The 25,209-nt window shown below is 64.6% G+C and overlaps 13 protein-coding genes across 13 annotated transcripts; 3 read left to right on the forward strand and 10 right to left on the reverse strand.

Moving 5' to 3' along the window:
- Positions 1–389: 389 nt before the first annotated feature.
- On the reverse strand, positions 390–2,109 carry V1510DRAFT_129897 (HAD-like domain-containing protein). Its single transcript, XM_066930311.1, has one exon. The coding sequence runs from the start codon at positions 1,633–1,635 to the stop codon at positions 703–705; it is 933 nt and encodes a 310-aa protein (XP_066788746.1). The 5' UTR covers positions 1,636–2,109; the 3' UTR covers positions 390–702.
- Positions 2,110–3,618: 1,509 nt separating this feature from the next.
- On the reverse strand, positions 3,619–4,658 carry V1510DRAFT_426230 (coatomer epsilon subunit-domain-containing protein; the record flags this gene model as incomplete). The annotated part of the gene is made up of 3 exons (XM_066935149.1): positions 3,619–3,960; positions 3,995–4,524; positions 4,634–4,658. 3 exons carry the CDS (start codon positions 4,656–4,658, stop codon positions 3,619–3,621), a joined length of 897 nt encoding a protein of 298 aa, XP_066788747.1.
- A 117-nt stretch (positions 4,659–4,775) lies between these two features.
- On the reverse strand, positions 4,776–5,805 carry V1510DRAFT_417395 (uncharacterized protein). Its single transcript, XM_066933938.1, has 5 exons — positions 5,619–5,805; positions 5,546–5,585; positions 5,421–5,512; positions 5,246–5,385; positions 4,776–5,215 (listed from the first exon to the last, which is right to left on the reverse strand). The coding sequence occupies exons 1-5, from the start codon at positions 5,695–5,697 to the stop codon at positions 4,919–4,921; spliced, it is 648 nt and encodes a 215-aa protein (XP_066788748.1). The 5' UTR covers positions 5,698–5,805; the 3' UTR covers positions 4,776–4,918.
- Positions 5,806–7,366, reverse strand: V1510DRAFT_417398 (pyridoxal phosphate-dependent transferase). The gene is made up of 2 exons (XM_066933939.1): positions 6,940–7,366; positions 5,806–6,731 (listed from the first exon to the last, which is right to left on the reverse strand). The coding sequence occupies exons 1-2, from the start codon at positions 7,310–7,312 to the stop codon at positions 5,854–5,856; spliced, it is 1,251 nt and encodes a 416-aa protein (XP_066788749.1). The 5' UTR covers positions 7,313–7,366; the 3' UTR covers positions 5,806–5,853.
- Positions 7,367–7,716: 350 nt separating this feature from the next.
- V1510DRAFT_417400 (Metallo-dependent phosphatase-like protein) lies at positions 7,717–8,622 on the forward strand. Its single transcript, XM_066933940.1, has 3 exons — positions 7,717–7,857; positions 7,908–7,922; positions 8,068–8,622. Exons 1-3 carry the CDS (start codon positions 7,810–7,812, stop codon positions 8,566–8,568), a joined length of 564 nt encoding a protein of 187 aa, XP_066788750.1. The 5' UTR covers positions 7,717–7,809; the 3' UTR covers positions 8,569–8,622.
- On the reverse strand, positions 8,248–9,546 carry V1510DRAFT_417401 (uncharacterized protein). Its single transcript, XM_066933941.1, has one exon. The coding sequence runs from the start codon at positions 9,374–9,376 to the stop codon at positions 8,603–8,605; it is 774 nt and encodes a 257-aa protein (XP_066788751.1). The 5' UTR covers positions 9,377–9,546; the 3' UTR covers positions 8,248–8,602.
- Positions 9,547–12,338, reverse strand: V1510DRAFT_417402 (uncharacterized protein). Its single transcript, XM_066933942.1, has one exon. The coding sequence runs from the start codon at positions 12,110–12,112 to the stop codon at positions 9,989–9,991; it is 2,124 nt and encodes a 707-aa protein (XP_066788752.1). The 5' UTR covers positions 12,113–12,338; the 3' UTR covers positions 9,547–9,988.
- A 1,477-nt stretch (positions 12,339–13,815) lies between these two features.
- V1510DRAFT_417407 (uncharacterized protein) lies at positions 13,816–15,994 on the reverse strand. Its single transcript, XM_066933943.1, has 2 exons — positions 15,706–15,994; positions 13,816–15,603 (listed from the first exon to the last, which is right to left on the reverse strand). The coding sequence occupies exons 1-2, from the start codon at positions 15,923–15,925 to the stop codon at positions 13,955–13,957; spliced, it is 1,869 nt and encodes a 622-aa protein (XP_066788753.1). The 5' UTR covers positions 15,926–15,994; the 3' UTR covers positions 13,816–13,954.
- Positions 15,995–16,912: 918 nt separating this feature from the next.
- V1510DRAFT_130348 (ras family-domain-containing protein) lies at positions 16,913–18,127 on the forward strand. Its single transcript, XM_066930313.1, has 2 exons — positions 16,913–17,223; positions 17,274–18,127. The coding sequence occupies exons 1-2, from the start codon at positions 17,088–17,090 to the stop codon at positions 17,822–17,824; spliced, it is 687 nt and encodes a 228-aa protein (XP_066788754.1). The 5' UTR covers positions 16,913–17,087; the 3' UTR covers positions 17,825–18,127.
- A 405-nt stretch (positions 18,128–18,532) lies between these two features.
- Positions 18,533–19,622, forward strand: V1510DRAFT_417417 (calponin homology domain-containing protein). Its single transcript, XM_066933944.1, has 3 exons — positions 18,533–18,792; positions 18,824–19,387; positions 19,420–19,622. The coding sequence occupies exons 1-3, from the start codon at positions 18,646–18,648 to the stop codon at positions 19,477–19,479; spliced, it is 771 nt and encodes a 256-aa protein (XP_066788755.1). The 5' UTR covers positions 18,533–18,645; the 3' UTR covers positions 19,480–19,622.
- A 1,912-nt stretch (positions 19,623–21,534) lies between these two features.
- V1510DRAFT_417423 (uncharacterized protein) lies at positions 21,535–22,548 on the reverse strand. The gene has a single exon (XM_066933945.1). The coding sequence runs from the start codon at positions 22,289–22,291 to the stop codon at positions 21,638–21,640; it is 654 nt and encodes a 217-aa protein (XP_066788756.1). The 5' UTR covers positions 22,292–22,548; the 3' UTR covers positions 21,535–21,637.
- On the reverse strand, positions 22,504–23,261 carry V1510DRAFT_394887 (actin-related protein 2/3 complex subunit 5). The gene is made up of 2 exons (XM_066931856.1): positions 22,815–23,261; positions 22,504–22,784 (listed from the first exon to the last, which is right to left on the reverse strand). The coding sequence occupies exons 1-2, from the start codon at positions 23,040–23,042 to the stop codon at positions 22,542–22,544; spliced, it is 471 nt and encodes a 156-aa protein (XP_066788757.1). The 5' UTR covers positions 23,043–23,261; the 3' UTR covers positions 22,504–22,541.
- A 77-nt stretch (positions 23,262–23,338) lies between these two features.
- V1510DRAFT_130431 (S-adenosyl-L-methionine-dependent methyltransferase) lies at positions 23,339–24,896 on the reverse strand. The gene is made up of 2 exons (XM_066930314.1): positions 24,284–24,896; positions 23,339–24,252 (listed from the first exon to the last, which is right to left on the reverse strand). The coding sequence occupies exons 1-2, from the start codon at positions 24,551–24,553 to the stop codon at positions 23,380–23,382; spliced, it is 1,143 nt and encodes a 380-aa protein (XP_066788758.1). The 5' UTR covers positions 24,554–24,896; the 3' UTR covers positions 23,339–23,379.
- Between the last annotated feature and the right edge of the window lie 313 nt (positions 24,897–25,209).

Consider the following 25,209-nt stretch of genomic DNA (forward strand, 5'->3'; position numbering starts at 1 on the left):
TCGGTCTTACGGGTGGCACGTAGCGTTCGCCGTCGGCTATTGGCGGTCTGGCGCAAGGCTGCCAGATAGGCCGACATCTAGACAGCCGTGGGGATCGCTAGTGTCATCTGGAAGTGCACAGAACTTCGATCCGCGGGGCAGGTGAGACAGGCAGACAGCAAAACCGGGTGCAGTTCTAATATTGGGCGCGGCACTTTTGCACAGTGCCTAATGGAGTATTCATATTTCGTGGCCACCGTCTGGGCCGTCCCGCCCTGTGCGCTATAAAACTGTCATGACTGCCTCTGGGCTCTTTGACCTCTGGCATGGCACGTCCACCTGTCAGTATGGCTGGTAGGGCACCGGCTGGTCCGGCAGCCGGAGACTGGCTGCCAGAGGAGCGACTGCCAGATGAGCGACTTCACGTGATATCATTGCCCTAACCCAGGACCGGCCCGTGCGGCGCGAACTTGTCGCCGAAATAACCGCAAAGTCTGATAGCAGCGGTGGCAACACGAGGACTGTGCAGCAGCCAGGCGAGAACCTTGATAGCCCGATACCAGGAATGGTGGTTTACGACAACCTACGAGAGTACGAGAAGCACATGCGAAGTCATCTTTGAGATAATATCCATTTAACCAAATACCTCTAATCTATACAATACACATTTGACCAAAAAACACCAAAAAATTCATGCACTGATTATACCCCCGATGCAAGCCCCTAGTTCACGGTCGTCACATTGACGTTTTTGGACGACACGCGGATAGGAGCCATGCGCGGCGCGGGTGCCGGGTATCCGGTCTTGGACTTGCTGTAAGGCTGGTGGTAGACCGGCGCCGGCGCGGTGACTTCCGCCGCGCGGTTCTCGGGCTTCTTGAAGCTGTCAAGGTCACCCGAGTCCAGGATGCGGCTGAGCTCGCGCTCGATGTCGGCAAACGAGTCGTACGCGATGTACGACAGACCGTGCTCGACACAGTACTTCTCAAGAGCCAGACCACGGCGGGCAAAGAGGACGTCAGCCTCGCGGGCGGCCGGGAGGTCAGAGACACCGTCACCGACAAAGACGATCAGCGGCTGCTTCTTGCCCGGGAGGTGCTTGCGCAGCTGCTGGCGGCACTCCTTGATAGAGATCGACTTGTCGTGGCCCAGACGGTTGTCGTGGCGCCACTTGACCTTCCACTCGTGGCCGTCCTCGGTGGGAACAATCTCGGCATCGTTTGAGATGATGTCGATGCGCTTCGAGGCGTCCTTACCGATGAACTCGTTCAGGATACCACGCAGAACCGGCTTCAAGCCAGCCGAGATGACATTGAACGCAACACCCTCGCGGATACAGAAGTCGTGGAACTCCTCGAAATCGGGGTCGATAACAAGGTTGTCCTTCATGACCTGCATACCCTTCTCGAAGGGGATGTTGAGCGAACCCCACATTTCCTCAGACACCTCACGGAAACCACGCTCGCCCGAGGCGATCATACCGTCGAGCCGCTCACGGTTCTCGCGGCCACAGCCGTGGCGGTCAAAGAGAATGTGACCGGTGTCTTGCATGAAGATAGTACCGTCAAAGTCAGAATAGACGGCAATGTCCTTGCGGGTGGCCGGCTTGGCCTTGCCCGCAGGAAGGTTGAAGATAGTCTTATTGATTGACGACATTGTGTTGTAGAGATGTTTAGCTTTGAAGTTCTAGTAATTGATGTGGCCAAGGGAAGGACGGACGTCCGTATTTATAAATCTGAGCGTTCTCGTTCGGGAGGCAAAGCCACGCCGTCCTCGTCAGAGGTAATTCCCACGATGTTGACAAGGTTTTGCGCAACGGTTGTCCGGCGTTGTTCCTCGATAACACACAGGTACGTGTGATCTCACCGTTCTCGAAGAGTATCGAAACCAATCGTGATCGGCCTAAACTGCTAACTTCATTCGGGAACGCGGCACTATTTCTTACCGTATGCCGGGTACGGTAGACGCTACGCCAGTGCGCAGTCCGCTAGCGCCATTACCGTAGTCCGGAAGTAGGAAAACGAAGTTAATTTTTCGAGCCACGCTCTTGCTCGATCCGTTCTAGCATGCAGAGCCGAGCCGCGCGGGGGGGCTCAGCGCGCAAACGAGGCATAGTGCTCGCCGCTGCTGGCCGAGTCCGTACCTGCATAGCTCATGCGGATGTGCCCGAACCCAGTAGAATATTCGCCATCGGTCGCCGCAGCCTGCAGAACAAGTGCCCTAATCCTTAAAGGTAGACAAAGTACGACAAGCCTACGCAATTGTGCCGCGAAGTGTCGAGGCAGTGACGCATATGCCCCCTAAACCTACACTACGGCCACGATAGTCCCGAAAATCTACGTCATACTGCTGTTACCCGTTTGGGACTTGTAACCCTACAGCAGGCCGCTTGCCCGGGACCGAAGATCTCGCGGCCTACCGCTCGCCGCTTGCTGCTTCACCGCTCGCGTCCTCCACCAGGCGCCTAGCTAGTACACGGCTCGATCGCCGTTCGCCATGACGTCCGGCAGCTGTTCGTCGCCTTGATCGACGACCGGCGCGTCAGACGTCAGGCATTGTCGTAGCTTCCGACCGCCAGCCCAGCCTGGGCCCGAATCTCATGCAATGCGCGGCAGGGTGTTTGTTATCCTGAGCCTGCTTGTGTTTCCAACGCGGACCGCTCGCCAACGCGTTATCCCCTGCCTCGGTGCAGGCCGACCAGCGGTCCCTGTCTGGGCCGGGGGGCGCCCGCCCGGCAAGGCGCAGGCCGAAGTGCTTGCGCCGCGCGCGGCTAGCCGTCATAGGGTATCCCACGTCACTTCAAATTGGCCATCCCGCTTGCCCGTCCTGACCGTAGCGCGCTGCCAACTGCGAACCGTGTTTCGGGTGGGGGTGGGGGTCGCTCGTTTGATCAAAGCCGCGCGCCCATATGGTCCTCGGCCGACAGCCGCGAGCACTGGCTCGTGCCACTAGACGCGATAGCTTAATCGCGGCAGCGGCACCGGAGGGCGTGCCGCGGCGGTCGGCGCTTCGCTGAGCCGCTGTACGCTCGCTTGCCGGCCCTGCCGGGAGTGACATGCCATCCGACAATACGTGCGTCGGACGGGTTGCGGCCGAGGACCGCCACCTGGGACTGTGTGGGCGCCATGGCCAGGCGCCATCAGGCGCCGGGTTCAGCTGCGGCCACTGGCAGCGCCAGCTTCGACCACGTCGCCAGGATCAGGCTGCGGTCTACGTCTATCCATCGTATCTGCGATGTCTCGAGATAGGTAACGGGTGGCCGCTGCGGCTGCGGCTGGCTGCGGGTCACCGGTAACAGAACGTGAGACATTCTTTGTGTGTTGTGACATGTTACCTGTTACTCGTTACCCATTCCGCACAGTGACGCATGCTGTCACACAGCCCGTATGCTGGCGCATCTATGCCCCATACGTCACGTGTCCGGCTGCCGCCGAACAGCGCACCCGGCGGTTCGTTCCCAGACAGGACGACTCGCGGCGTGGCAGCGTCCGGCAAGCCCGCCGAGCTTCGGCAAGGGTGGCGCCCGGCGGTCGGGACCGCGCCGCCGCTCTACAGAAGGGGTGCGTTTCGCGTGTGTCGCAGGCGAACCGCCGGTGTGTCATCTAGCACATGTGGTCTCTATTCGAGCAAGGTACAGTCTTAGGCCGCGGCAGAATACTGCGTCGCCAGACTGTCAAACAGCTGGCTCTTCTCGCCCAAGTCGGCCAGCAGCGCATGGTCAGGGTGGGCCGTCTTGAGACCGCCCAGGTGCGGCGTGTAGTCCTTGCCGACGAGGGTGGCCAGCACGATCGCGTTGGCCAGCACGTCGCCGCCGGTAGGCTCGCGCTCGAGCGCCGAGTTGATAGCATCCTCGGCCTCCGGCAGGCGGCCGAGCTGGATGTTGGCGATGGCCTCGCCAATGAACGCACGCGCGTTAGCGCTCGAAGGCGCCTGTGCGAGCTCCTCGTAGATGTAGAACGCGTCCTGGTACTTGTCGCCGCCCTGTCGTCAGCATGCATCCGATGCGGCCACTCACCACCTGAAGACCAACCCAGGCCTCGGCCAGGTTCACGAGCAAGTTGTCCTGGCCCCACTTCTTGGCCTGGACGATCTCTTTCAGCGCCAGGTCCGTCCGGTTCTGGGTCAGACGGATCTGCACAACCAGCGCCACCGCGGCAAGCGAGCCCTGGTGCTTGGACAGCACGCTTAGCGCGTCCTCGGTGCGGCCGGCCAGCTGCAGCACGGTCGCGCTCAGCACAAGCACGGTCTCGTCATCGCCGACGGCCGGGCTGTCCGCGAGCGACTCGGCAAGCTCGACCGCGTCCTCCTCCTCGCCAGCCTTGTACAGCGCCAGCGCCTTGACGGCCTGCAGTCCGGCGCTGGTCTCGATGTCGTCGTCGTGCTCTAGCTCCTCGAGCACGGTCGCCGCATCGCCGAGCGCAATCTTGGCCCGCAGGTGGTATATCCGCGCCTGGACGGCCGTGGTGTCTGAGTAGCCCGAGAGCGGCTGCAGGAGGACCTCCTTGTATGATCCCTGGTAGAACAGGTTGTGGATGGTGAAAAGCTCTGGAGGCCGCAGCCGGATGCCGTGCATCCGGCCGCCAGGTCAGCACCGCCCATCACCGCGCCAGCCATCGCCGGCGGCCCGGCCACAGCCGAGGCTGCTGCTACTCACCACCTGCGTCAGAGAAGGGATCCATTGCGGGTGAATTGTTGTCGTCGGGATGGCAGGAGGTCGTGTCGGCGTGCGGCCACATCAGCGGCGTTGCTGTTACCCGGCCCATACCGCCGGGCCCGTGCGGCTCACCGCAGCGGTGCGTCTACGTGCCGCCGCTGTGCGGCGGTGGCGCCCGTGGCGCACCGCGCCGCATACCGTGCGGCGCTCGTACTAAGACACAGTCTATTGCCCCTCTGCGGGGTGCATGCGCATGTCCCATGCCGTCACTGTCGCAGACCGCCGCTACATGAAGTCATCTTCCCAGTCCTCGCTGCGGTTCTGGTTGCTCGTTCGCCGCATGTTCTCCTCCGAAAACATGTCGTCATATGCGTGGTCGCGCTGTTGCGCCTTCTGCTTGTACTGGCGCTGCTCCTCCAGCTCGCGCTTAGTCCGCGCCAGCTTCTCGGCACGCTGACGTGCGCCCACGTCCTTCTCGTGGTCGATCTTCTCCTGCAGCAGGTCCGGGAACCGCTCTTCGCGCGTCTTGTTGAGCCGGTTCACGATCGCATTTGTGCGGGTCTGGACGTGGATCGACTTCACCTTCCGTCAGCCCGCCCGTAGACGCCTTACCATCTTGTCGCGCTTGAAGCCGACCTGGCCGGCGGCCATGCCCTTCGTTTTCTTGAGATTCGACCACGGCGTGTAGATGATGGTCACGTTGTCGCGCTTGTTGCCCTCGATCGAGTTGGCCTTGGTCAACTGGGCGCAGTCTGCGGTTAGAGCGAACGGCCAAAGGTCGACGAACCCTCGAGCACACCCGGATCGATGTTCTCCCAGGACTCGCCTTCGCGCAGGCGCAAGTACACGTGGGCCGAGCTGAACTTGTCGGCGTGAAACCTGGAGTCAGCGGCGCCGAAGAGGGCGGCCTACCAAACATCGTGCGTCAGGCCGTGCTCGATCAGTTTCTCGTCTGCGGTCAGCGCGGTCGGGCAGCAGCACTTACTCTCCTCCTTGTGCTTGCCCATGTAGAGCATCGCCGGAGTGTCGTACTCCTCCCGCTTGGAGGTGAAGTAGTAGACCATGATGGCGGGGGGTTGAGGTCGAAATTTTGCTAGTTCCCGGCTACGCCCAAGCTTTAACAACGGCGAACTTTACATGGCGACCCAGACAGCTTGCAGGGCCCCGCACAACTACAGCAGTAGATCAAAAATCTATTAACTTTTGGAACGGCGTAGTGCCTAGTTGGAGTAGCCGAGCTCGGCGAGCGACTCCTTGAGCGCGGCCAGGACCTTGTCGAGGTCGCCGCGGCCGGCCTCGAGCGCCGAGACGCCCATGTGGCCGATGCGGATGTACGTGGTGGCAATGCCCTTGTGCAGGCCACCGGCGATGGTGATGTCGCGCTTGGCCATCAGGGGAAGCACCTGGGCGGCCGCAATGCCCTCGGGCAGGTAGGCCGCGGTCATGCCGTGAGCCTGCTCCTCGACCACCGGGGCCAGCTGCTTCAGGCCGAGCGCGGCGATGCCGGCCTTGACCTTGTCGGACGCGGCGGCGTGCTTGGCGAAGCGCTCGTCAAGCGACTCGGACGTGATCTCGAGCAGCGCCGCGCGCAGGGCGTGGATGCTCTGGACCGGCGGCGTCGAGAAGTACGCGCCCTTCTTGCCCTCGTAGGCCTCCATGACCGGCAGCCAGCGCTTGAAGCTGGCGTAGTACGAGCCGGCGGGGGCCTTGCGGGCCTGGAACGTGGCCAGAGCGCGCGCGGACGTGAAGAAGATGGCCAGGCCGGTCGGGCAGCCGATGGCCTTCTGGGGCGCGGTCAGGACTAGGTCCAGGCCCCACGCGTCGAACTCGATGTTCTCGCACGCGACCGAGCACACGCCGTCGACGATGATCAGCGTCTCGGGCGAGACGGCCTTGACGGTCTCGGCGATGGCCTTGACGTCCGAGAGCACGCCGGTCGAGGTGTCGACCTGGGTGATCGTGACAGCCTTGTAGGACTTCTCCTTGAGCGCCGCGGCGATGGCCTCGAGCGACGGCCGACCGCCGACGGGGGCACCAAGCTGGGTCGGCTTGCCGCCGTAGGTCTCGATGCAGTCGGCGAACGAGTCGGCAAAGTAGCCTGGACGTCAGCGAGCCCGGACGTGTCCGCGGGTCCGGGACCTGCAGGGGCGCGTCACGGAGGTCCGGTCAGGGTCACTGCCGCAGGACCCGGCGCCACACAACGCCCCGCAGGATCCGCCCGTCTGGGCCGGCCCACTGCGCGCGGCGGGTCCGCCCCCCACGACCCGCGGCCCACACGCAATTGATCGCGCCAGGTCTTTACTTACCGGTATGCAGCACCAGCACGTCCTCGCCGGGCTCAACCAGGTTCGACGCGACGAAATCCCAGCCGAGTGTGCCCGAGCCGGCCACGACGAAGCCCTGCGCGGCAGGGTCCGTCGACCGGAACAGCTTGCGCAGCAGCTGTAGCGTCTCGGAGAAGACCTCGACAAAGGCCGGCGACACGTGCGACTGCGACGGCGTTGCCATGGCGGTCAGCACGCCATCGGAGAATTCGACCGGGCCCGGAATGAGCGTCAGCGAGTGGGGAGCTTGTGTAGAAACCATCTTGGGCGTAGACGGCGGCTGGAGGTGCGAAGAGATTTGCGCGAGTCGAAGCGAGGCCTGGGTACGAGCGGGCTTGTTGGACGGCGAAGCCATGGAAGCGGAAAGGCTTTTATACGGCCGGTGGGCTATATAAGGGCAACAACGAGCTACGGGGCTCTATAGGCGATGAGGGATAGTCAGATCGTTCTTATCCGCGCCGGCCGCGGACACGCCCGCGCGCTGGCCCGCCGCCGCGGCCGGCCAGCGCGCCCGGCCGCGGCGGCCGCGGCCCCCGCCCGCGCCGGCGACCCCGCGCCGGCGAGCGCGGGCCGAATTGACCCCGCCGCGGGCCGGCCGCCGGTGGAGCGCGCCGTTGTCCGGCAACATCACGTGATGTCACGCCAGCTGTGGCGGCGTGACTCGTGGCTGGTGGCGGTGCCCGTTATCGCGCGGGCGGTGCCTGTGGCGCGCCCCGGGACCGGTGGCGCAGCAGCGGGTCCCAAACACCGACCGCCAGTTTCACGGCCGGCAGAGCGGGCCCAACTTCCAGACGTGGCCACCGACCGCACCCCCGCCGTTGCCGCATCCAATTCCCCAGAGTCGACGATACGATGCTCGTGCTTGCCATCGGCGACCTGCACATTCCGGACCGGGCTCAGGTACGCGTGTGCGCGGCGTCCGCCGCCGGGACAGATGCTAACGACCGCAGGAGCTCCCGCCCAAGGTGAGCACACACGACAGCGGGCGCGGCCCGTGCGGCCCCCGCGGCACCCATCGCTGGCGCCGCGCGAGCCACGCGGGCTCCGGCGCCGTCCGCCGCGCGCCCGCCGTCCAGCCGCGTCCGCGTGCGCGTGCATGCTAACCCACAGTTCCGCAAGCTCCTGGCTCCCGGCAAAATCTCCCAGATTCTGTGTCTGGGCAACCTGACAGACCGCGAGACCTATGACTTTCTGCGGACGGTCTCGCCCGACCTCCAGATCGTCAAGGGCGAGTTCGACGCGTCGCTTTCGCTGCCGCTCTCGAAGGTGGTCACGCACGGTTCGCTCCGCATCGGCTTCACGCACGGCCACACGATCGTGCCGCCGAACGACTCGGACGCGCTGCTGATTGCCGCCCGCCAGATGGACGTCGACGTCTTCATCTGGGGCGGCACCCACCGCTTCGAGGCCTACGAGCTCGAGGGCAAGTTCTTCATCAACCCCGGTTCGGCCACGGGCGCCATCTCGTCCGGCTGGTGGACCGAGGGCGACAGCCCGGTCCCGTCGTTCGTGCTCATGGATGTCCAGGGCGCCGTGCTTGTGCTTTACGTGTACCAGTACATCGACGGCGAGGTCAAGGTCGAGAAAGTGTCGTATAGAAAGAGCGGCTAGTCCGCGTGTATCTGTCTTCTGTATCTATACAATCCTAGATGAACTGGCCTCCGTCGATCTGCATCGCCTGACCGGTGATGCTCTCGTTCATGGCGAGCATGATGTACACGGCAGCTGCGCTCTGCACCGTGGTCTCGCGCTGCAGCTTGCTGGCTTGGATCATGGCGTCCACGCGCTCGCGGCCGAACTTCATGCCCCACTCTGTCAGCATCAGCCCAGGCTTGACCGCGTTCACGCGGATCTTGGGCGCCTGTGACGTAGCCATGCACCGCATCAGGTGCAGGTTGGCCGCCTTGCTGACTCCGTACGGTAGCGCCGACCCGGACGCCGTCGACCCGGCCGTGGAGCTCGTCATCAGGAAGAAGCCGCCATCTGGGTTCGCCTTGAGCGTCGGCCCGGCGGTCCGCAGCAACGCCCACGGGCTCTTGACGTTGACCGCGTAGCACATGTCAAAATCCTCCTCTGTCGGAGCGGAGAGATCGTTAAAGTCCGAGAACCGCGTCCATCCAGCGTTGGCGATAACGCCATCCAGCTTGCCGCCCGTCAGCTCCAGCGTCTCTTTCACCAGTCGGTCGTTCTCGGCAACAATACTGCAGTCCGCGCGGATGACGTGCACGCTCACGTCGGCGTGGGCGGCCTCTAGCTCAGCCTTGAGCGCCTGGGCCCTGCCCACCGAGCTTTCGCTGCCTGACGAGTGATTCAGCACCAGCGAGCAGCCGGCTGCGGCGAACTGCCGCGCCAGCTCAGCGCCCAGCCCAGCCGTACCCCCGGTGATCAAAACTGTGCGTCCCTTGAGTTCGTAAACCATTTTGTGCAGAATTGACGCTGGTGGATCCCTCAACTAGCTGTCATAATACACTCGGTGCAGCACTGGGACATTTGTCGGCACGGGCCGACTTCCGGTGCGGCTCAGCCAGCCGCATCGCGCCGCACCGGCTGCGGCGCCCTCAGCCGTACGGCCACACGCCGTGCGGCGCAGTCACTTAATTCTCATAAGCATATATTGATCATTCATATATAGTGACAATAGATAAAGTAGATGTAGAATAGATACCTATATATTTCTTATTTACATTGCATACATTGCATCACACAATCTCATTTCACGCGCCATTTATGTTACAGCCTTCTCTATCTTAATGTTCTCATATCATATAATCGTAAAAGTCTGCCAGCCAGCATCGGGCTGCAGTGGAACCGACAGAGAATCTTGTTCGGATGGCGCATTGCAGCACAATGCAATCTCGCTTTTGCAGCCACCGGACTGTGCCGGCGGCCGGTCGGCGCGGACGGGGCCGGTCGACTTTTTGGCTATCCAATCCTCATCCAGTAATTTTCGTATAGACGTTACCACGGACCGTTTTTCGCGGCGCGAAAAGAGACAACGTCCCGTGGACAAAAAACACAACATTTCAGGTTCTCAGCGATAGTTGGCCAGAACCCGGATACCCGAGCCCATCAGACGGCCCCGATGCCCACCGGCACCGGCCTTCTTCATCTTGGACCGCAGGGCAGCCGCGTCCTGCTTCTGCCGCTCCTCCTCGTCGTCGGTGACCTCCTCCTCACCAGGGAAGAGATGGCCCTTCGGGTCGCGATGAACTGACTTTTCAACCATATCCGCCAGATCGACGTTGATGTTGTTGTGCTTCAGCAAGTCCGAAAGGTGACGCGTGAGCGGCACGGGGCCCGCCCGCACGCCCTGCCCAGGCAGGTTGCGCGGTAGCTGGCCCGGGAACGCTGGGACGTTCTCCGAGTCTTTGCTCGCCAGCTTCTTGGTCGGGTCCAGATCGGCCCCGACCCGCGGCACCTGATCGGCCTGCGATTCGGTCGTTTGCGCCGGTTTGGCGAATGGCGACCCGTTCTCGTAGCTCCAAGGATAGCTTTTTGTGCCGTAGTCCCGCTTGCCATCCGCATTGGTCTGCGATTGTGTGTTTGACTGTGTATTCGGCTGCACCGAAGTGTTGTGTGAGTTGGGTGTTTGTGATTGTGTGGCCGATGCGTCGGCAGTGCCTGCGCTGCCGACCGTCTCCGTGGCCACGGCCGGCAGTGACGCCGCCTCCTGTCCCTTGGTTGCTTCGGCGGCAGCAGCGGCCTGAGCCGCAGCCTGCTGCTCTTGCAGCTGCTGCTGGCGCTGTCGCTCCATGTCGCGCGCGCGCTGTGCCTTCAAGCCGATCTCGTCCTGCTCCTCCAGCTCGATACCGCAGGCTTGTGCCGCGTTGTCATGCGACGCAAATTCCCGCGAGTGCGAGATACGACAATGATTAATGAAGCCTTGGGCGCTGCCAAAGCTTGTGCGCGAGCAGTCCGGGCAAATAAGTTTCACCAAGATGCCGTCGTGTCGCCGGTAGATGCACAGCTGGGGTCCAGCCGGCGCTGCCGGCGCTGCCGCAACACCAGTGTGATGATTGTTACCACCGCGAGTCATCATGCGTCCACTGCCGTTAGGTGTGCTGCGTGACCGGCCGTAAACGCCCGAATTGGTCGCGGAATGTGTTCCGGCGGCGTATTGGCCGTCAGGCGCTGCCGACTCGGAGTATCTTCGGTCGGGTAGAAGGTACTGTGCATAGTGCTTAGCGAGCACGTCTGACTCAGCTCCGTTAGAGAACTCTCCAGCGCAACGGCGAAGCTGCACCATCATGATGTGCACCTTGGCAATCTCGTCCTCAATACAACGTAGCTCCCGATGCTTGAGCAGAATCTCCAGATCGAACTGGCGCTGAATGACGTCGACCACTGCATCGTTGGCGTGGTCACGAATGGGGAACGACGACTCTCGGCTGGCCGGAAGCGAGCCCGCGGAAGTATCCGACGACGCCAGCGACGGTGCAGACGAGTCAGAAGAACAGATCGACTTTGGCGAAACGGGAACATCGTCGGTGATAGCAGCCGCGGGCGAACCGACGTTGCATGCGAGGCCAGCTGAGCTATCGTGACCGTCAAGCGGGCCGTTGGTGGGACTACCGGAGCGGCCACCCGAGCCATAGTCGTGGACATCGGTAGCCGTCGTATCATCGGACATGTCCACCGGTGAAGGTAGCCCAGTGCGAGAGAGCTCATCGGCGTCACAGTCTCTCGCGACAGAGTCGTTGTCGATCCGCGCCACCTTCGTCCGCTTCTCCGCAACGGCGTCCGGCGAAGCACGCTTGCGTGAGTCACCGCCCGGCGAACTCGATTGCAGACTCATTTGGGTCGCAGTCGCACCAGGCGACCCGTCCGTAGCGGTCTGGGGGCCGTTGTCCTGTACAGTCGCCCCGCAGTCGGCGGCGCCAACCGACGCGCCCGGCGCGTCAGCCGCGTCACTTTCCCGTCGGGTACCAGCCGGCGCGCCCGTAGCCTCTCCATTCGCGTCCGCGACCGCCATGCTATCCGGCGCGTCGTCGACAGCCTCGCAGTCACGCGCGAATTCGTCTGCGGCGGCGGGCTCGTGCTCTAGCGGCGGTGATTTGGCATGTGACGCCGCCCGGACCGCCGCGGCTTTGGCCGCAGCAGCTCGCGCAGCCACCGACAGCTTCGTCGAGCGCTTGCTTGTGCGGGCAGCGGCCATTGTGAGAGCTTAGAGCGTTGTGTCGACTGGTATTATTCTTTCGTGGCGAAAAAATAGGGAACCAGCGGCGTTCTGGAGGGGAGGAAATGGAATGCGAGGGAAAGAAAAGGAGGGAAAACGAAAATGGGCAGGCGCAGCGTAACTGTATGAATGTGGGCGATGGATGTAAGGACTCATGGAAAGGAGTTTAGACAGGCGACGGACCCGGTCCGGTACCAGATTTTGCTGCTTTGGGACAGAGCGGTAGGTAGATCTCTACAGATTAAAAATAACTTAGCGCGGTTAGCGCGGTACCCTAGGTCACCAGTCCTGCCGGGTCACCGTGACCCGTGACCTAGATTAGCGCGAGGACACGTCTCCGCTTGGCAGGATGTACCCACGCACGTTCAAACAATTGTTGGGCACGCGTTGGCGCTGCAGAAAATAGGGGCAGGTTGCAGAACGAAGCTGTGCAGCCGCTGCGCGGGGTCCAAAAACGGCAGTGCGCGACTGCAGAACAGATCGCGTGAAGGGAAGGTGCGGATCCAGTAGACTGGTACAAAATGGTCGGCGCCGCAAGTCTCCCGGCGCGTGCTACACACCAGTGTGAACGCTGCGCCGCACACCACGCGACGCATCGGCAAATCACGGCTGCCGCGGCTGACCTTGACGCAGTGTAGGTACCGCCAGTTCCAGTTTGCTGGGCCACGCGGTCGAATTCCGGCGCCGCGCGCCAGCGCCGCGTGGACGCGGCAGTACTGGACGCGCCCGCAGGCACATACCGCCGTGGCGGCTCGCGCAGGTCCACGGGTCCGCGGACGCGCCTTCGTGTACTGGACTGCGGACTCGTGGACCCTATGGACTCGCGGACTCGCGGACTCGCGGACCCGGGCCTGATGGTGGGCACGCGTAGGGCTTAGCGCGCAGATCTACTGCCGCGCCTGTAGCACATTGGCGGACGCGGGTGCGGCGCAGCCTAGCGGCCGATGCCGCGTGGACCCAGCGTCCGCGATACCGTTCGTACTCGGCTGCACGCGCTACTGATCGCGGACTCGGTCCGGACACGCGGCAGACCGCCGCGACCCGCGCTTTCTTGTGGCAGCAGTATGATTTCTACGGCGCCTAGCACAGCCGGTCCACGGTTTTCCAGCACACAGGACCATGCTGCCGCCACCAGAGACGGTTGCGCAGGCAGCCGCGCGCTGTGCTGCAGACCGGGAGTACGTGGCTGAAAGCCGCGTGGTGGTACTACCGGATCGCTCACGGTCTTCATTGATAAATGAGGCCTTGACAGCGGCCACTCGTGGTCCGCCAGTGGCTATCACCATCGAAGGCGGCGGCGCTTTGACTGCACGCACAGTTTCAACTGCTCACGAGATAGTCCGTCGTCTCCAGGCCATGTATCCACTGTGTCCGTTTGGCTTATCGACAGTCGTCGTGCCTACAACGGTCGCGCAGAGTGACTATGCTACCGTTTCGTTCAACAGCAAGCGCCGGCGCAAAGTAGAGCAAAGACGGCGTCTCTTCCGAACACATCGTGACTGTGACGACCACCGTTTCGGGCCCCTGGCGGCAGACGGTCCAGATGAGCTCTATCCGCGCGTGTCGACGATCACCGACGAACAGTCGTATGTAGTGCTCGCGTGTGGGGCTAACCAGGTAGACACGTTGTGCCGCGGATCGCGATCCGCATTACTAGACTACGCCCACGATAGCCGCGCTGATCAGGATAAAAATGTATTTCCAGCTAGATACAGCACAAGCAGATGCGGCGCGTCAGCACGCAGCAGATATACAGTGGTATGAACAGAACGGCGTCGCACAGTACAGCGTCGTGGGGTATAGTAACAACAGCAGGATTGCTCACATCGCAAGCTCGTCAATATCGTCGCCATCGTAGGCCGGCTGTTGCCGTCGACTAGAGGCGCGCGTGGAAACGCTTGTGCCCTTTCTGGTCTTGGTACCGGCTTTTGACCCAGTTGCCGGAGTGAGGGCTGTCCGCGCGGCCTTGGTCACGCGGCCAACCGCCATGCTAGTACCCTTGCCGGTCGTTTTGGCTGCGCCACGACCGATGCGCGGAGTTGGCCGGTTGCGTGCTCGTTCGTCGGCGGTGGTGCTATCCTTCAGGCCGCGGACCTTCTGCCGCGTGGACTTACCCGGCAACTCCCCCACATCCACGTAAACGTTCAGCCGTGAAACCACATCTAGGTCCGCGGGGTCGGAAGGTTCTTCTGGACCCGCATGAGATCCTACGTGCGGGTCTTGCTGCGGGTCGACCAAGTCCGTAGGCGAGTCCGTAAAGGCATGAGACGGCCATAGTGCCGGCGAGTCCGCGGAGACATCAGACGACTGTACAGACCGGTCCTGCGGCTGGACCCGGTCCGCTACTGGGTCCGGATGCGCGACCTCCTGCAGGTCCGGCAGGTCCGACAGGTCCGACAGGTCCGAAAGCCCCGATCGATCCGACAACCTGGACTGCTCCGTATGGCCGGCCGCGTGTCGATCCGGATTATCTGCCGGCGCAACCGGCGGCCGTCCGGATCGACCCCAAGCCCTCTCGTGCCCACGTTTCACTGGTGACACGCCATCTGTCCGGAGTTCAGGATCCGCCGAGAGGGTTCGGGTACGCACACGCGCGCGCTGAGCCGGTGACAATGTCAGATCAGCCAACGCAGTCGCCGGCGAAAAGTCAGGAACAGCCAGCGCATGCAGGCGGTTATGCGCGGGTGTAAGGCGATCTTGGACCGCTAGCCGCACATCGTGAGACGGTGGTACATCTTTGGACACAATCGGCTCGTGCGGAGACTGCGGTAGCTTGCGTTTGGGCGTGGAGGTCGACCGTGGTGGTGTGCCGGCCAGATCAGCCAGATCGACGCTAGGCACAGCCGCTGCTGTCGCGACCCCGCGACGCCGTTTGACTGTCACTCCGGCCGGTTGTGCAGGAGATACAGTTTGCGCAGCTCGGCTGGCCCTGGTGGACCGGGTTGCTCTTGTCGCAGGTAGTCGCTGTACACTAGGAGATGCTGTTGGACTCGGTACTTGATCCGGCGAAGAGCCTCGTCCAAGAGTTCGACCACGATCATCTTGAGAAGGACTAAGGCCAGCATTGCTACCACGCGCATCCAGTCCATGAGATCGGACAGCTTCTGACGAGCTATGTCGCGTTTTCGACTGTAGATGACGATCGGAGCGTTTGGAGCGCGAACCGGCGCGCCCGCGGCCGGCCGCATCATCCTCCTCGCTGGACGCCGCGCCGGCTCCGTTTGACGGGCTGGCTGCGGCAGCACGAGTTTGACGGCTGGTTTGACCGGCGGTTTGACGATTCGTGGCGCGACGTCCCGCGGCAGGTTGGCCGACTGCAGCTGCAGGACCGGCCGACGTGATGTGCGCTTGTGCATGCTGTTGAAGCTCATTTTCCGACTCGCGTGCGCTGTTTGGCAAGCTGGTTCGCGGGCGCAAAATGTCAGGCGATGGTGAAGTAGATCTACCACGGGAGACCGGTGGAGACAGTTCTGTCTGTCAGCAAATGTCTGCCAATAGCGCTTTGCAAACGGTGTCCAGTCTGCCGGGCGATCCGTGCCAAGCGCCGCATTGCTGGGCCTGGCAGTGCATACCTTTCGCGGACGCCTGTAGAGCTCGCGTCGAGACAAGCGGACCGCCGGCCGTACGGCCGCCACCACTGCGGCTGGTGCCGCCCGCATCGGCTCGTTCGCGCGCGCGCTCACGACGTCGGCCGTACGTACGCACAGTCATGCTGTGTACGGCAGCAAACCGCTCGGTGACAAACGGGTTGCGATCCATGGCACGCAGTCCGGCAGCGGCGGCGGCGGCCATGAAAACGGCGGCGGCGCGGTTCGTGCAACGGTGGCCGCCAGAGCGCGCGGCCGACGCGGGCGACGCGACAATGAGCCGCACGAGCCTCACGAGCCGCACGCGGCTTAGTGGCCGGGTAATAAACCGGTGACCGGGTAATGCGCGGGTTTCGCCGCCGGGGTCAGCCGGCCGCGCCACCCCTCGTCGGCATTCCCCGCGACAGGCGGCGTGAGGCGCAGCGCAGACCGCGCGCGTCAGCCGGCCGGTCTGGCCGCGCTGGGACCGGCCAGCGGCCGCGGGCAAGGGCAGGGCTAAGCGGCGCGGAACGGGCAGCATAGACCGGGTAACCGCCGTTGTTCTTGTAGCTTTTCGCCGCCGCGCTGTCGCCGCCGCCGCCGACGACAACGAGCAGCGTCCGTTGTGCACGCCGGCTTATAACCCATGTCGTAGTCCAGCTAGCTTGCTAGTCTAGCCGCCAAAACCGTGAAGCAGCCTAGCCAGAACTCCGCATTCAGCTGCAGGTCACCCCCGGTCAAGCCAGGGTTATACCAGCTACGCAAGTCACACCCCGCTGCCGCGAGGTCACGTCAGCCAGGTCCAGGTCCCCCGGACCCGGTCCCAGATCCCGTCGCGGTCCCAGTCCGTGCCGTCCGGTCCCAGTCCGGCTCGCGTCCAGTCCGGGCCGACAGGCCGGTCCAGCCGCAGCGCCAATACTCTGCGGTACAGTGCCACCCCTGCTGCGTGCTACGCGGGTACGATTCCTGATCGAGCTGCGCCGTCCGAGCGCAGAGCCCAGACCGCAAGGAGGGTCGCCTACCCTTGCGTGTGTCCATCCGGGCGCCGGCCAGCACCCAGGTTGCCAGGAGAGCACGGGACGAGCAAGTGTCGCTATAGTGGCCCTAAGGCCTGGCAGTGTACGGCCTAAGAGCCTAGTGGCATAGCCGTCGCTTTCCGTGCTGGCAAGTGCGCGACGCAGAAGGCAAAGCCAAAAAGAGGCGTGCGCCGAAGTTTGGGCGAGTGCAACTCCCGCAGACAGCGGTCCTAATTTCTTATCTATCCGCCTCACACTGGCATTTTTTTCCCTTCGTTCTGCCACACTCAAGCTTCCCAGAGGGGAGTCAGCTGCTATCCAGTCCGTGTCGAGGAATCCGGGAGTGCATCCCCAGTTGAAGTACTATACAAAATGTCGGGACTCGATGCTGCGGCGTCTGCGCCCAAGCCGACGGCGTCGGTGAAGCTGGTGCTACTGGGCGAGGCCGCGGTTGGCAAGTCGTCGCTGGTGCTGCGGTTCGTCAGCAACGACTTCCAGGAGAACAAGGGTGGGTAGATGGCGGATGGAGGATGGCAGATGGCCAGGGCTGACCGACAGAGCCGACGATTGGTGCGGCTTTCCTGACCCAGAAGTGCACGCTGCCTAACCGAACGATCAAGTTTGAGATCTGGGATACCGCTGGACAAGAGCGGTTTGCGTCGCTGGCGCCTATGTACTACCGCAACGCCCAGACCGCACTGGTTGTCTACGACCTGACCAAGCCGACGTCGCTGATCAAGGCCCGTCACTGGGTCAACGAGCTCCACGCTCAGGCATCGCCGAAGATCGTCATCGCACTGGTCGGCAACAAGCTGGACCTCTGCGCCGAGACCGAGACCGAGGAGGAGGAGGACCGCCGCAAGATCTCGACCGAGGAGGGCCGCAAGTTTGCCGAAGAGGAGGGTCTGCTGTTTTTCGAGACCTCGGCCAAGACTGGCGCCAACGTCCGCGATGTCTTCCTGGCGATCGCCTCTAAGATCCCTGAGGAGGTCGTCAACAAGCGCGGCGGTGCCCATGGCTCTCGGGGGCGCAACGGTGCCGGTGACGGCCGTGTCGACCTCGACACAGTTCGCCCGGGCGAGAATGGCAGCCAGGGCTGCGCCTGCTGACGCATTTAGTTCACATTGTTTGGTTCATGGTTGCACCTAATTCTGCTTCGTTTGTTTTATTGTTAAGCCACATGTTCAAATAACTTTTGTAGCGAGCCATAAGTTGGTATGGACCTTGCCTGTGTATGTTGGTGTTGATCGGACTGTCGTATAATATGGAAAGGATTTTACACTGCCCGCTCACCGACAAGGTGTGGTCTTACCTACGACGGCAGCGGCTGCCACCGCGGCTGTGGTTGTAGGCCCTGTCGACGCGTGGCGGCCTGGCAGCCCAGCGAGTCTGCAGCGGCTGCTGACACTGGCTGCAGTTGTCTGCAACTGCCGCTGGAGCCGATGTGGCCGCTGTGGCGAGACACGCGGGTTACGGCCGGCGCGGTCTGTCGATCAGTGTCAAGCTACTGTGCGGCTTTGGTGGCGCTGCGCGGCTCATACTGCCAGGAGGTGGCGTTGTGTGCCGCGTGGCAGACAATGCGCCGCACTACGTGCGGCGCGACGCACGCTGCTGCAGGCGGTGTCGCCGTCGCCGCTCCCTGTCCGCCGCTCTCTGAGGACCGTCAGCTCCAGCTGGCCGTACCAGACACCCCGTAGTCCATCGTCACCGTCTGATGGCCACGTTCGCGCCGCCAACTGGCGCCGTGGCCTATGTCCGCCGTGGCACGCGCTTTTCCTGGTGGGACGCGCCTTTTGTTTACGGCACTATCGTCGCCAAAATTCTTTCTCATCTTTGTACGCCCGCACGGCAGCAGCACGCGCCCCCGAGTAGACGATCCGAACACACGCAGCCACAGTCAGGCCGCCGACAAGACAGACAATCGAACGAGATGGGAGAATCGCGCCAGGAGCTGCTCGGATGGCTTAACGCGCTCCTGCAGCTCAACTTCACCAAGGTGGAGGAGTGTGGGACTGGCGCCGCGCTGTGCCAGATCATGGACAGCATCTACGGGGACGTGCCAATGAACAAGGTCAAGGTAGGGACAGGGCCGGACGCGCTGACAGTAGTTCGAAGTGAACGCCGAGTACCAGTACATTGCCAACTTCAAGGTGTTGCAGACGTCGTTTCTCCAGCACAAGATCGACCGGTCGATTCCGGTCGAGCGACTGACCAAGTGCCGGTTCCAAGACAACCTCGAGTTCTTGCAGTGGGCCAAGCGGTTCTGGGACGCCAACTATCCCGGCGGCGAGTACGATCCTGTTGCGCGGCGACGCGGGACGGGCAACACGACGCTGCGGACGACGTCGGCGGCACGGCCGGCATCGGTGGTTGCGTCACGCAAGCCTCTCGGCCGCGTGGCGTCCAACAGCACGCCTGTGCCAGTGGCCAAGCCGCGAACGCCCTCCAACGCGCAGGTTGTCCAGCTGCAGGCCGAGCTTGCGGCGACGGTCGAGCACGCCGAAGGCCTGGAGCGTGAGCGCGACTTTTACTTCTCCAAGCTGCGCGAGATCGAGATTTTGCTGCAGGCCGCGGCCGACGAGTCCGCGGAGCAAGCTCGCAGCGGCGTCGAGCCCGACTCAGAGAAGCAGCTGCTCATCAAGCAGATGGAAGAGATCCTCTACACGACCGAGGTGCGTGCGCGTGCGCGCCGAGCTGACCCTAGGACGGTTTCGAGCCCCCCGAGGGCAATCTGCCCGCCGAGGACGTCGAGGAGACGTTCTAACGACCCTAACGACCGCGCCTTGGCGCCTGTACCCTACGCTTTTGAATGCTGTCATAGCTTCCTAATCCTTCCGCCGTTACCGGTGCCCCACGGCGGCTACGCAGCGCGGGCGCAGCCGCCGCGCACGCCGTTCTGCCGCCTTCTGTAGCCACACGCGCCGCTGCGCCTGCCGGTGACGGTGGGCGCCGCATTGGGATTACCCCTGGTTGCCATGGCAACTCGCTGCATATCTGTCGTGCCGCGCGCTTTTTGTGGCGTTTTTTCCCCCTCCCACGCCTGTCATATGCGGGTACTATTTGACTAGGGCCTGTTTGGGCCGGGCCCGGGTCCAGTCCTCGCCTGCTGGACTGCCCTATGGGGAGCTAGTCCTGCCTACACCTTGCTTCTCCCTCGTTACCTGCGCCCTTGATCGAGAGATCGCGGTGGAGAGTGGCCTGAGCCGAGTTGAGGACGTGCGGACTCTGCGCGCACGCTCGTCGACGCAAGGTGGGTGACCGGCCTACCGCTGCTGACCCTAGACGCCCTACGAACAGGCGCCGGCCGAGACGGCTCCCACGGACGACGCCACGACGAGACCCGCACGGAACGACGCGCAGCCGAGAACGCTGGCACAGTGCCGGCCGCGAGTTTGACCAGAGGTACGCGCAGACTGTCGGCGGTGCCGCGACCCGACCGGCATGGCGACCAGGCGCGACCCGACCCGGCCGCCGACCCGGTGCACGGCCGCGACCCGGCCTCTTGGGCCTGTCCGGACCGGCCCTGGACCTGCCCTGGGTCCGTGGCTGACCCGCCGTCCGCCGACCCGCTCAGACCCAGCTGACCACCAGGATCGGGGCGATGCGCTCTGCCCGAGGTCGCCACTCCGTCCGTATCACCGCCGATCGTCGAGTAGGGCCGAGCCTGGCCCTTTTCGAGAGCCCATGAGCGCCATGGACGTCCTTCTCTCGCTGGTGCCACCGCAGCACCAGCGACTGGTGGCCTACGTGCCGCCCTCCGTCGTTGTCTTTTTTGCCGGGACGATCTTTGGGTTCGCGCTCTCGCAGTCGTCCGACGCCATCACGGCCTGGCTGCAGCAGTGGTCGCTGCGCCTGGCACATGCGCTGGCCGTGGTAGTGACCTGGGGCCTGATCGCTGGCGCTACATTCTTCGTCGGGCGCATGTACCTGACCCAGGCAAAGCTGTTGGACAAGACGGCGACCGCCGACGATACCCGCACGGACGCCGACCGGTCGCTTGAGCTCGTGCGGCAGCCGCACGACGACTGGCGCGGAGAGCGCGACGACTGGGACCGCCCGGAGGCCGACGATTGGGATCGCCGGCCGGCGCGCTCGCCGCTGCCGCTGCCGCTGCCGCAGGGGCAGTCCGAGCGATACGAAGAGCGGTCGGATCGGCCCGGCGACCGCTTCGGCGACCGCTTCGACGCCCGCTTCGACGCCCGCTTCGACACCCGTTTCGACACCCGCTTCGACCGCCACGATCGCATGCCGGTCGGCCGCGTCAGCTCAATCCACAGCGACGACGAGCTGTACCGGCCGGCGAGCCCGCGGACGCCGAGCCCGCCCCGGCGGGAGCTATGGCGACGGTCGCCGAGCCCGCGGGCGCCAAGTCCGCGGGTAGCGAGCTCGCGCCGGCTGGCTAGCCCGCTCGGCCGGCCGCACCGGCGCAGCCCGAGCCCGGTGCAGGTGCCTCGCCTGGACCTGTCTGCCGCCTACGAGAGCCGACGGGTGGCTGAGCCGGAGCCTGAGCCGGAGCCTGTCCGCCAGCCAATCGACCCGGACGCCATCCCGCGTTGGGTAGCTGAGACCGAGCTGAGCCGACGCGAAATGGAGCTCGTGCCACGCCGAATTGCCGAAGCCAGTCCTGCGCCACGGTGGTCTGAATCAGACCACGCGCCAGTCACGCCGATCCGGTCGTTGCAGCGGGTTGTGTCGCCGCCGGCGCCGGTGGCGGCACCGTTCTGGCCGAGCACGCCGTCGCCGGTGCGGCTGTCGACGCCGGTGCTGGCGCGGGCCCCGACGCCGATCGTTCAGCAGCACCTGGCGGCAACGCCGACGGCGGTGGCTGTGGCTGTGGCAGCGACTCCGCCGCCGGTGGCTGCGGTGGCTGCGGTGGCTGCGGAGGCGGTGGTGCCAGCCGCGACCGCCGCACCGCCTGCGGCTCAGGCGGCACCGCAGGCCGCGGTCCCTACCCCTGCTGCCGCCGCACCGCCACCCGCGCCGCAGGCCGCGCCGCAAGCCGCACCGCCTGCGGCGCCGCCCCCCGTCGACGACGACGAGCAGGAATCGTCCGGCTCGTCCGGCTCGTCGTCGTCGTCGTTCACGTCCGTGGACGAGTCCGAGGTGCATGCGTTCCGGCCATACGAAAAAGCGCCCTCGGCAACGGCCATGTCCAAGTCGGTGTCCGCCTCGTCGACGACGTCGACGTCGTCCGGCCCGCGCAAAGGCCCTCGGCCGCCGGCGCGCGACGAGGCCAAGGCCGTGGCCGCGCCGGTCGTGCTGCCGCCCGAGCCGCGCCGGCGGCACACGCCGTCCTCGCCGGCCGCCGAGCGGCCGTACGGCAACGCGCCGTACGCCGACAAAAAGCGCTCGCCGCCGCCGCCGCCAGCGTCCGCCGCCGCCACGCCGTCGCGCGACTCCAACAAGATCCAGGTGGTCGCCGCGTACGTGCGCTCGGAGGACGGGCGGTGCAACAAGCTGCTCGGCCAGAGCCTCGCGCTCCGGCTGAACGCGGACGGCATCTTCCTCGACAACACGGCCGGGTACCGCGGCGCAGACCTCCGCGCATGGATGCTCGGCGCCGTCCGGCACGACATCTACAAGCACTCGGTCATCCAGGCCGTGTCCAAGACCAGCCCGCCCACGGAGGTCACGTACGTGATCCACAGGGACGAGCAGTGGAAGGCCGGCCTAGGCATGCAGGCGCTCAAGCGCATCAAGGGCGTCGCCTTCTCCGAGGTCGACGGCGCCAAGCTGCTCAAGGACGTCGCCGACCGGTAGACTCTGCATATGGGCCTCGCCCTGTACCTAAGCATCCTGGAAAGTCCAGACGAATCTATTTGTTCTTTACACCGTGCGCTTGTCCGACAGGAACCGGACCACCGCGCCCAGCCCGGCCACCTCGGTCACCTTCTCGAACCAGCCCAGGAGCACGCCCGAGGCGCCGTGGGACTCGGGCACGGCCATGCCCTTGTAGAGATACTTGACCAGCGTGTCGCGCTGCTCCGACGTCAGCCCGTTGACCACGCGGCCCATGTCGTTGTACTTGATCGTCGACAGGATGTCGACCACGGTGGCCAGGTGCACCGCCTGCGTCAGCGCGCCCAGCGGCGGACGTACCTTGACCTCGTCGCTGCCGGTGTACGGCGGGGCGTCGAGCGCTGCCGTCAGCGCCGCGACGTGGTCGCCCCGGCTGAGCTGGCCCCGGGCCTGCTGGGCAATGGCCTGCACCTCGGCAAGCGTCACCGGCGGCACGCCGACCAGGCTCGGCGGGATGAGGTCCTCCGGCGAGATTTGCAGCTCCGGATCGTACGCGTCCACGTTGATTTTGCGGAAGTTGACCGTCATTGTGCTGCCTGTCAGCGCCGCCTGCGCCGGCCGACCGCCGGCCGGGCCCGCCCGCACCTACCTGGTGGCTGTTCGATGGCTGTCCGTGCACGGAGGTCGATGGATGGCCCAGGGTCGGGTGCTTGCGGGAAAGTGTTTATCGACGGGAGGTTGGGCATATCACCACCACGTCCGGCGCACAGCCCAGACACCGCCGCGGAGCAGAAGCCGCCGCCGCCGCCGCCACGACCGGCCGGACTCAATTGGCCGAAGCCGGGCTCCGGCCGGCGGCCGCCGCCAGCGGCCGCCGGGCCGCGTGGGCCGCATATGTACACTTGTATTTACAGCGCAGTTACAGCTACAGCACGTCCTTCAGGCTGACGTCAGCCGAGCCGCGCTCCAGCGGCTTGGGCTGCGTCGGCGCCGGCTTCCAGCCGGCCAGGTAGATGATGCGGAACGTGGCCGGCAGCGTGCCGTCCTCGTTGCCATGCATGGCGCTGTAGATGGCCTGCGCGGCCAGCAGCACGTCGCGCGGGATGACGTGCGGGCGCACAAACACCGAGTTGCTCTCGCCCATGGCCTGCAGGTCGCGCATGAGCGCAAACATGTCCGGGTACGACACGATCACGTCGTCGACGTCGACCGTGATCAGGTTGTACCCGGCCTGCTGCAGCAGGCCGCCCATGTCCTTGACGTCGGCGAGCGGCGACAGCCGCGGCGCGATGCGGCCGTCGCGTTCCATCTCGGCCAGCTGCAGCGACGTGCGCAGCTCGTACAGCGAGTCGCCGCCGAGCATGGCCGCCATGAAGATGCCGTCGGGCACGAGCATGTGCTTGATCTTGCGCAGCACGCCGGGCAGATCGTTGACCCAGTGCATCGACAGGTTGCTGACGACCGCGTTGACCGTGTTCTCGAAGAGGGCGTCCGCCGGCCGCTCGTCGCCGACGACGCCGGGGTCGCCGGTGACAGCGCGCAGCACGTCCGCCGTCAGCAGGTTCTCCTCGTCGACCCGCACGCGCGTGATGTCGAGCTCGCGGTTGAATGGGAATTGGTCGGGGTCCGCGTCCCGGTACAGCAGCTTCTCGGACATCTCGGCCATGACAACCCGCCCGGTGCGCCGCTGCAGGTCCTCCTTGGCCGTGGGGTCCTCGCGGTCGCTCATCATGGCCCGCTCGAGGGCGCCGGCCCCGGACCCAAAGTCGAGCAGCACGTCGTGTTGCCGCGAGATGAGCTGGTGTCAGTCCGTTCGCGCCGCCACCTACCAGCAGCCGATCCACCAGCCGGTCGGCGATCTCGTCCCGCAGATAGTCCACCTCGCGGCTGGTCTCGACGTCGACGGCCGCCCGGTCCCGCTGGATCCGCTTGACGCCGCGGTTGAAGACCTGCATGAAGTTCGCGTTTGGCTCGTACGCGGCCGCGGCCGCGACCGTCTGGCTCAGTGCCCGCGTCGGCTGCGCCCGGACGGCCGGTCGCGACCACGCTGGCCGCAGCCGCCGGGCCGCGGCAGCTGTCGCTCTGGTCCGTGCAAACATTTTGGAGAAGACAAATTTTCGTGGATACGCTCAAGTCCCAGCTGCGCGACCGAGCATGATGGGAGCAGGCGCTGGGATCCCAAGGCCACTGGACGCGCCGCACAGAGAGCTGGGATCAGCGAGACAGGCGACAGTATGCCGGTAGCAGTCCGACGGCGGCGCGAGACGGCGGCACAGACGGGCAGTCGTGGGGATACGTCCTGACCCCGAAACACGGCGCTCGGACAGTCATGCGTCGGATCCCTGACACTGCATGTCTTGTGTTACAACACGTTTCGTGATCCGTCTGCTGCATGACTCGTGCTACGTGACTCGCGCTGACCCGCTGTTGGTCTCGGTCTGCCGCAGGGTGCACCTGTGACCGAGCCGCCGCCCGGCGTGACCAACCACTGAGCCTCCAGCGGCGACTCCGTCGAGCGTACACTCCCGGTGGCGAGGCGACAGCGGCCGTGGAGAGATCCACCAAAGGGCAGCTGCGCCCGATGTGGCCGCCATTGGAGGCACCGCCGTGGGTCAGCGTCCGGCAGCGACGCCGTCGACAGCACCACGAGCCCGGCCGCTGCAGGGCGCAGCCTCGACGGCGTCGCCGCCGGAGGCTCGTCGGTCTGCTGCCGCCGGCCAATGCCACGGCCAATGCGGCGTGCGCAGACGGCGCG

The sequence above is a fragment of the Dipodascopsis tothii genome (genome assembly GCF_038497935.1).
Source record: "Dipodascopsis tothii strain CBS 759.85 unplaced genomic scaffold V1510scaffold_16, whole genome shotgun sequence".
In the NCBI taxonomy this organism is placed as follows: Eukaryota; Fungi; Ascomycota; class Lipomycetes; order Lipomycetales; family Lipomycetaceae; genus Neoaidaea; species Neoaidaea tothii.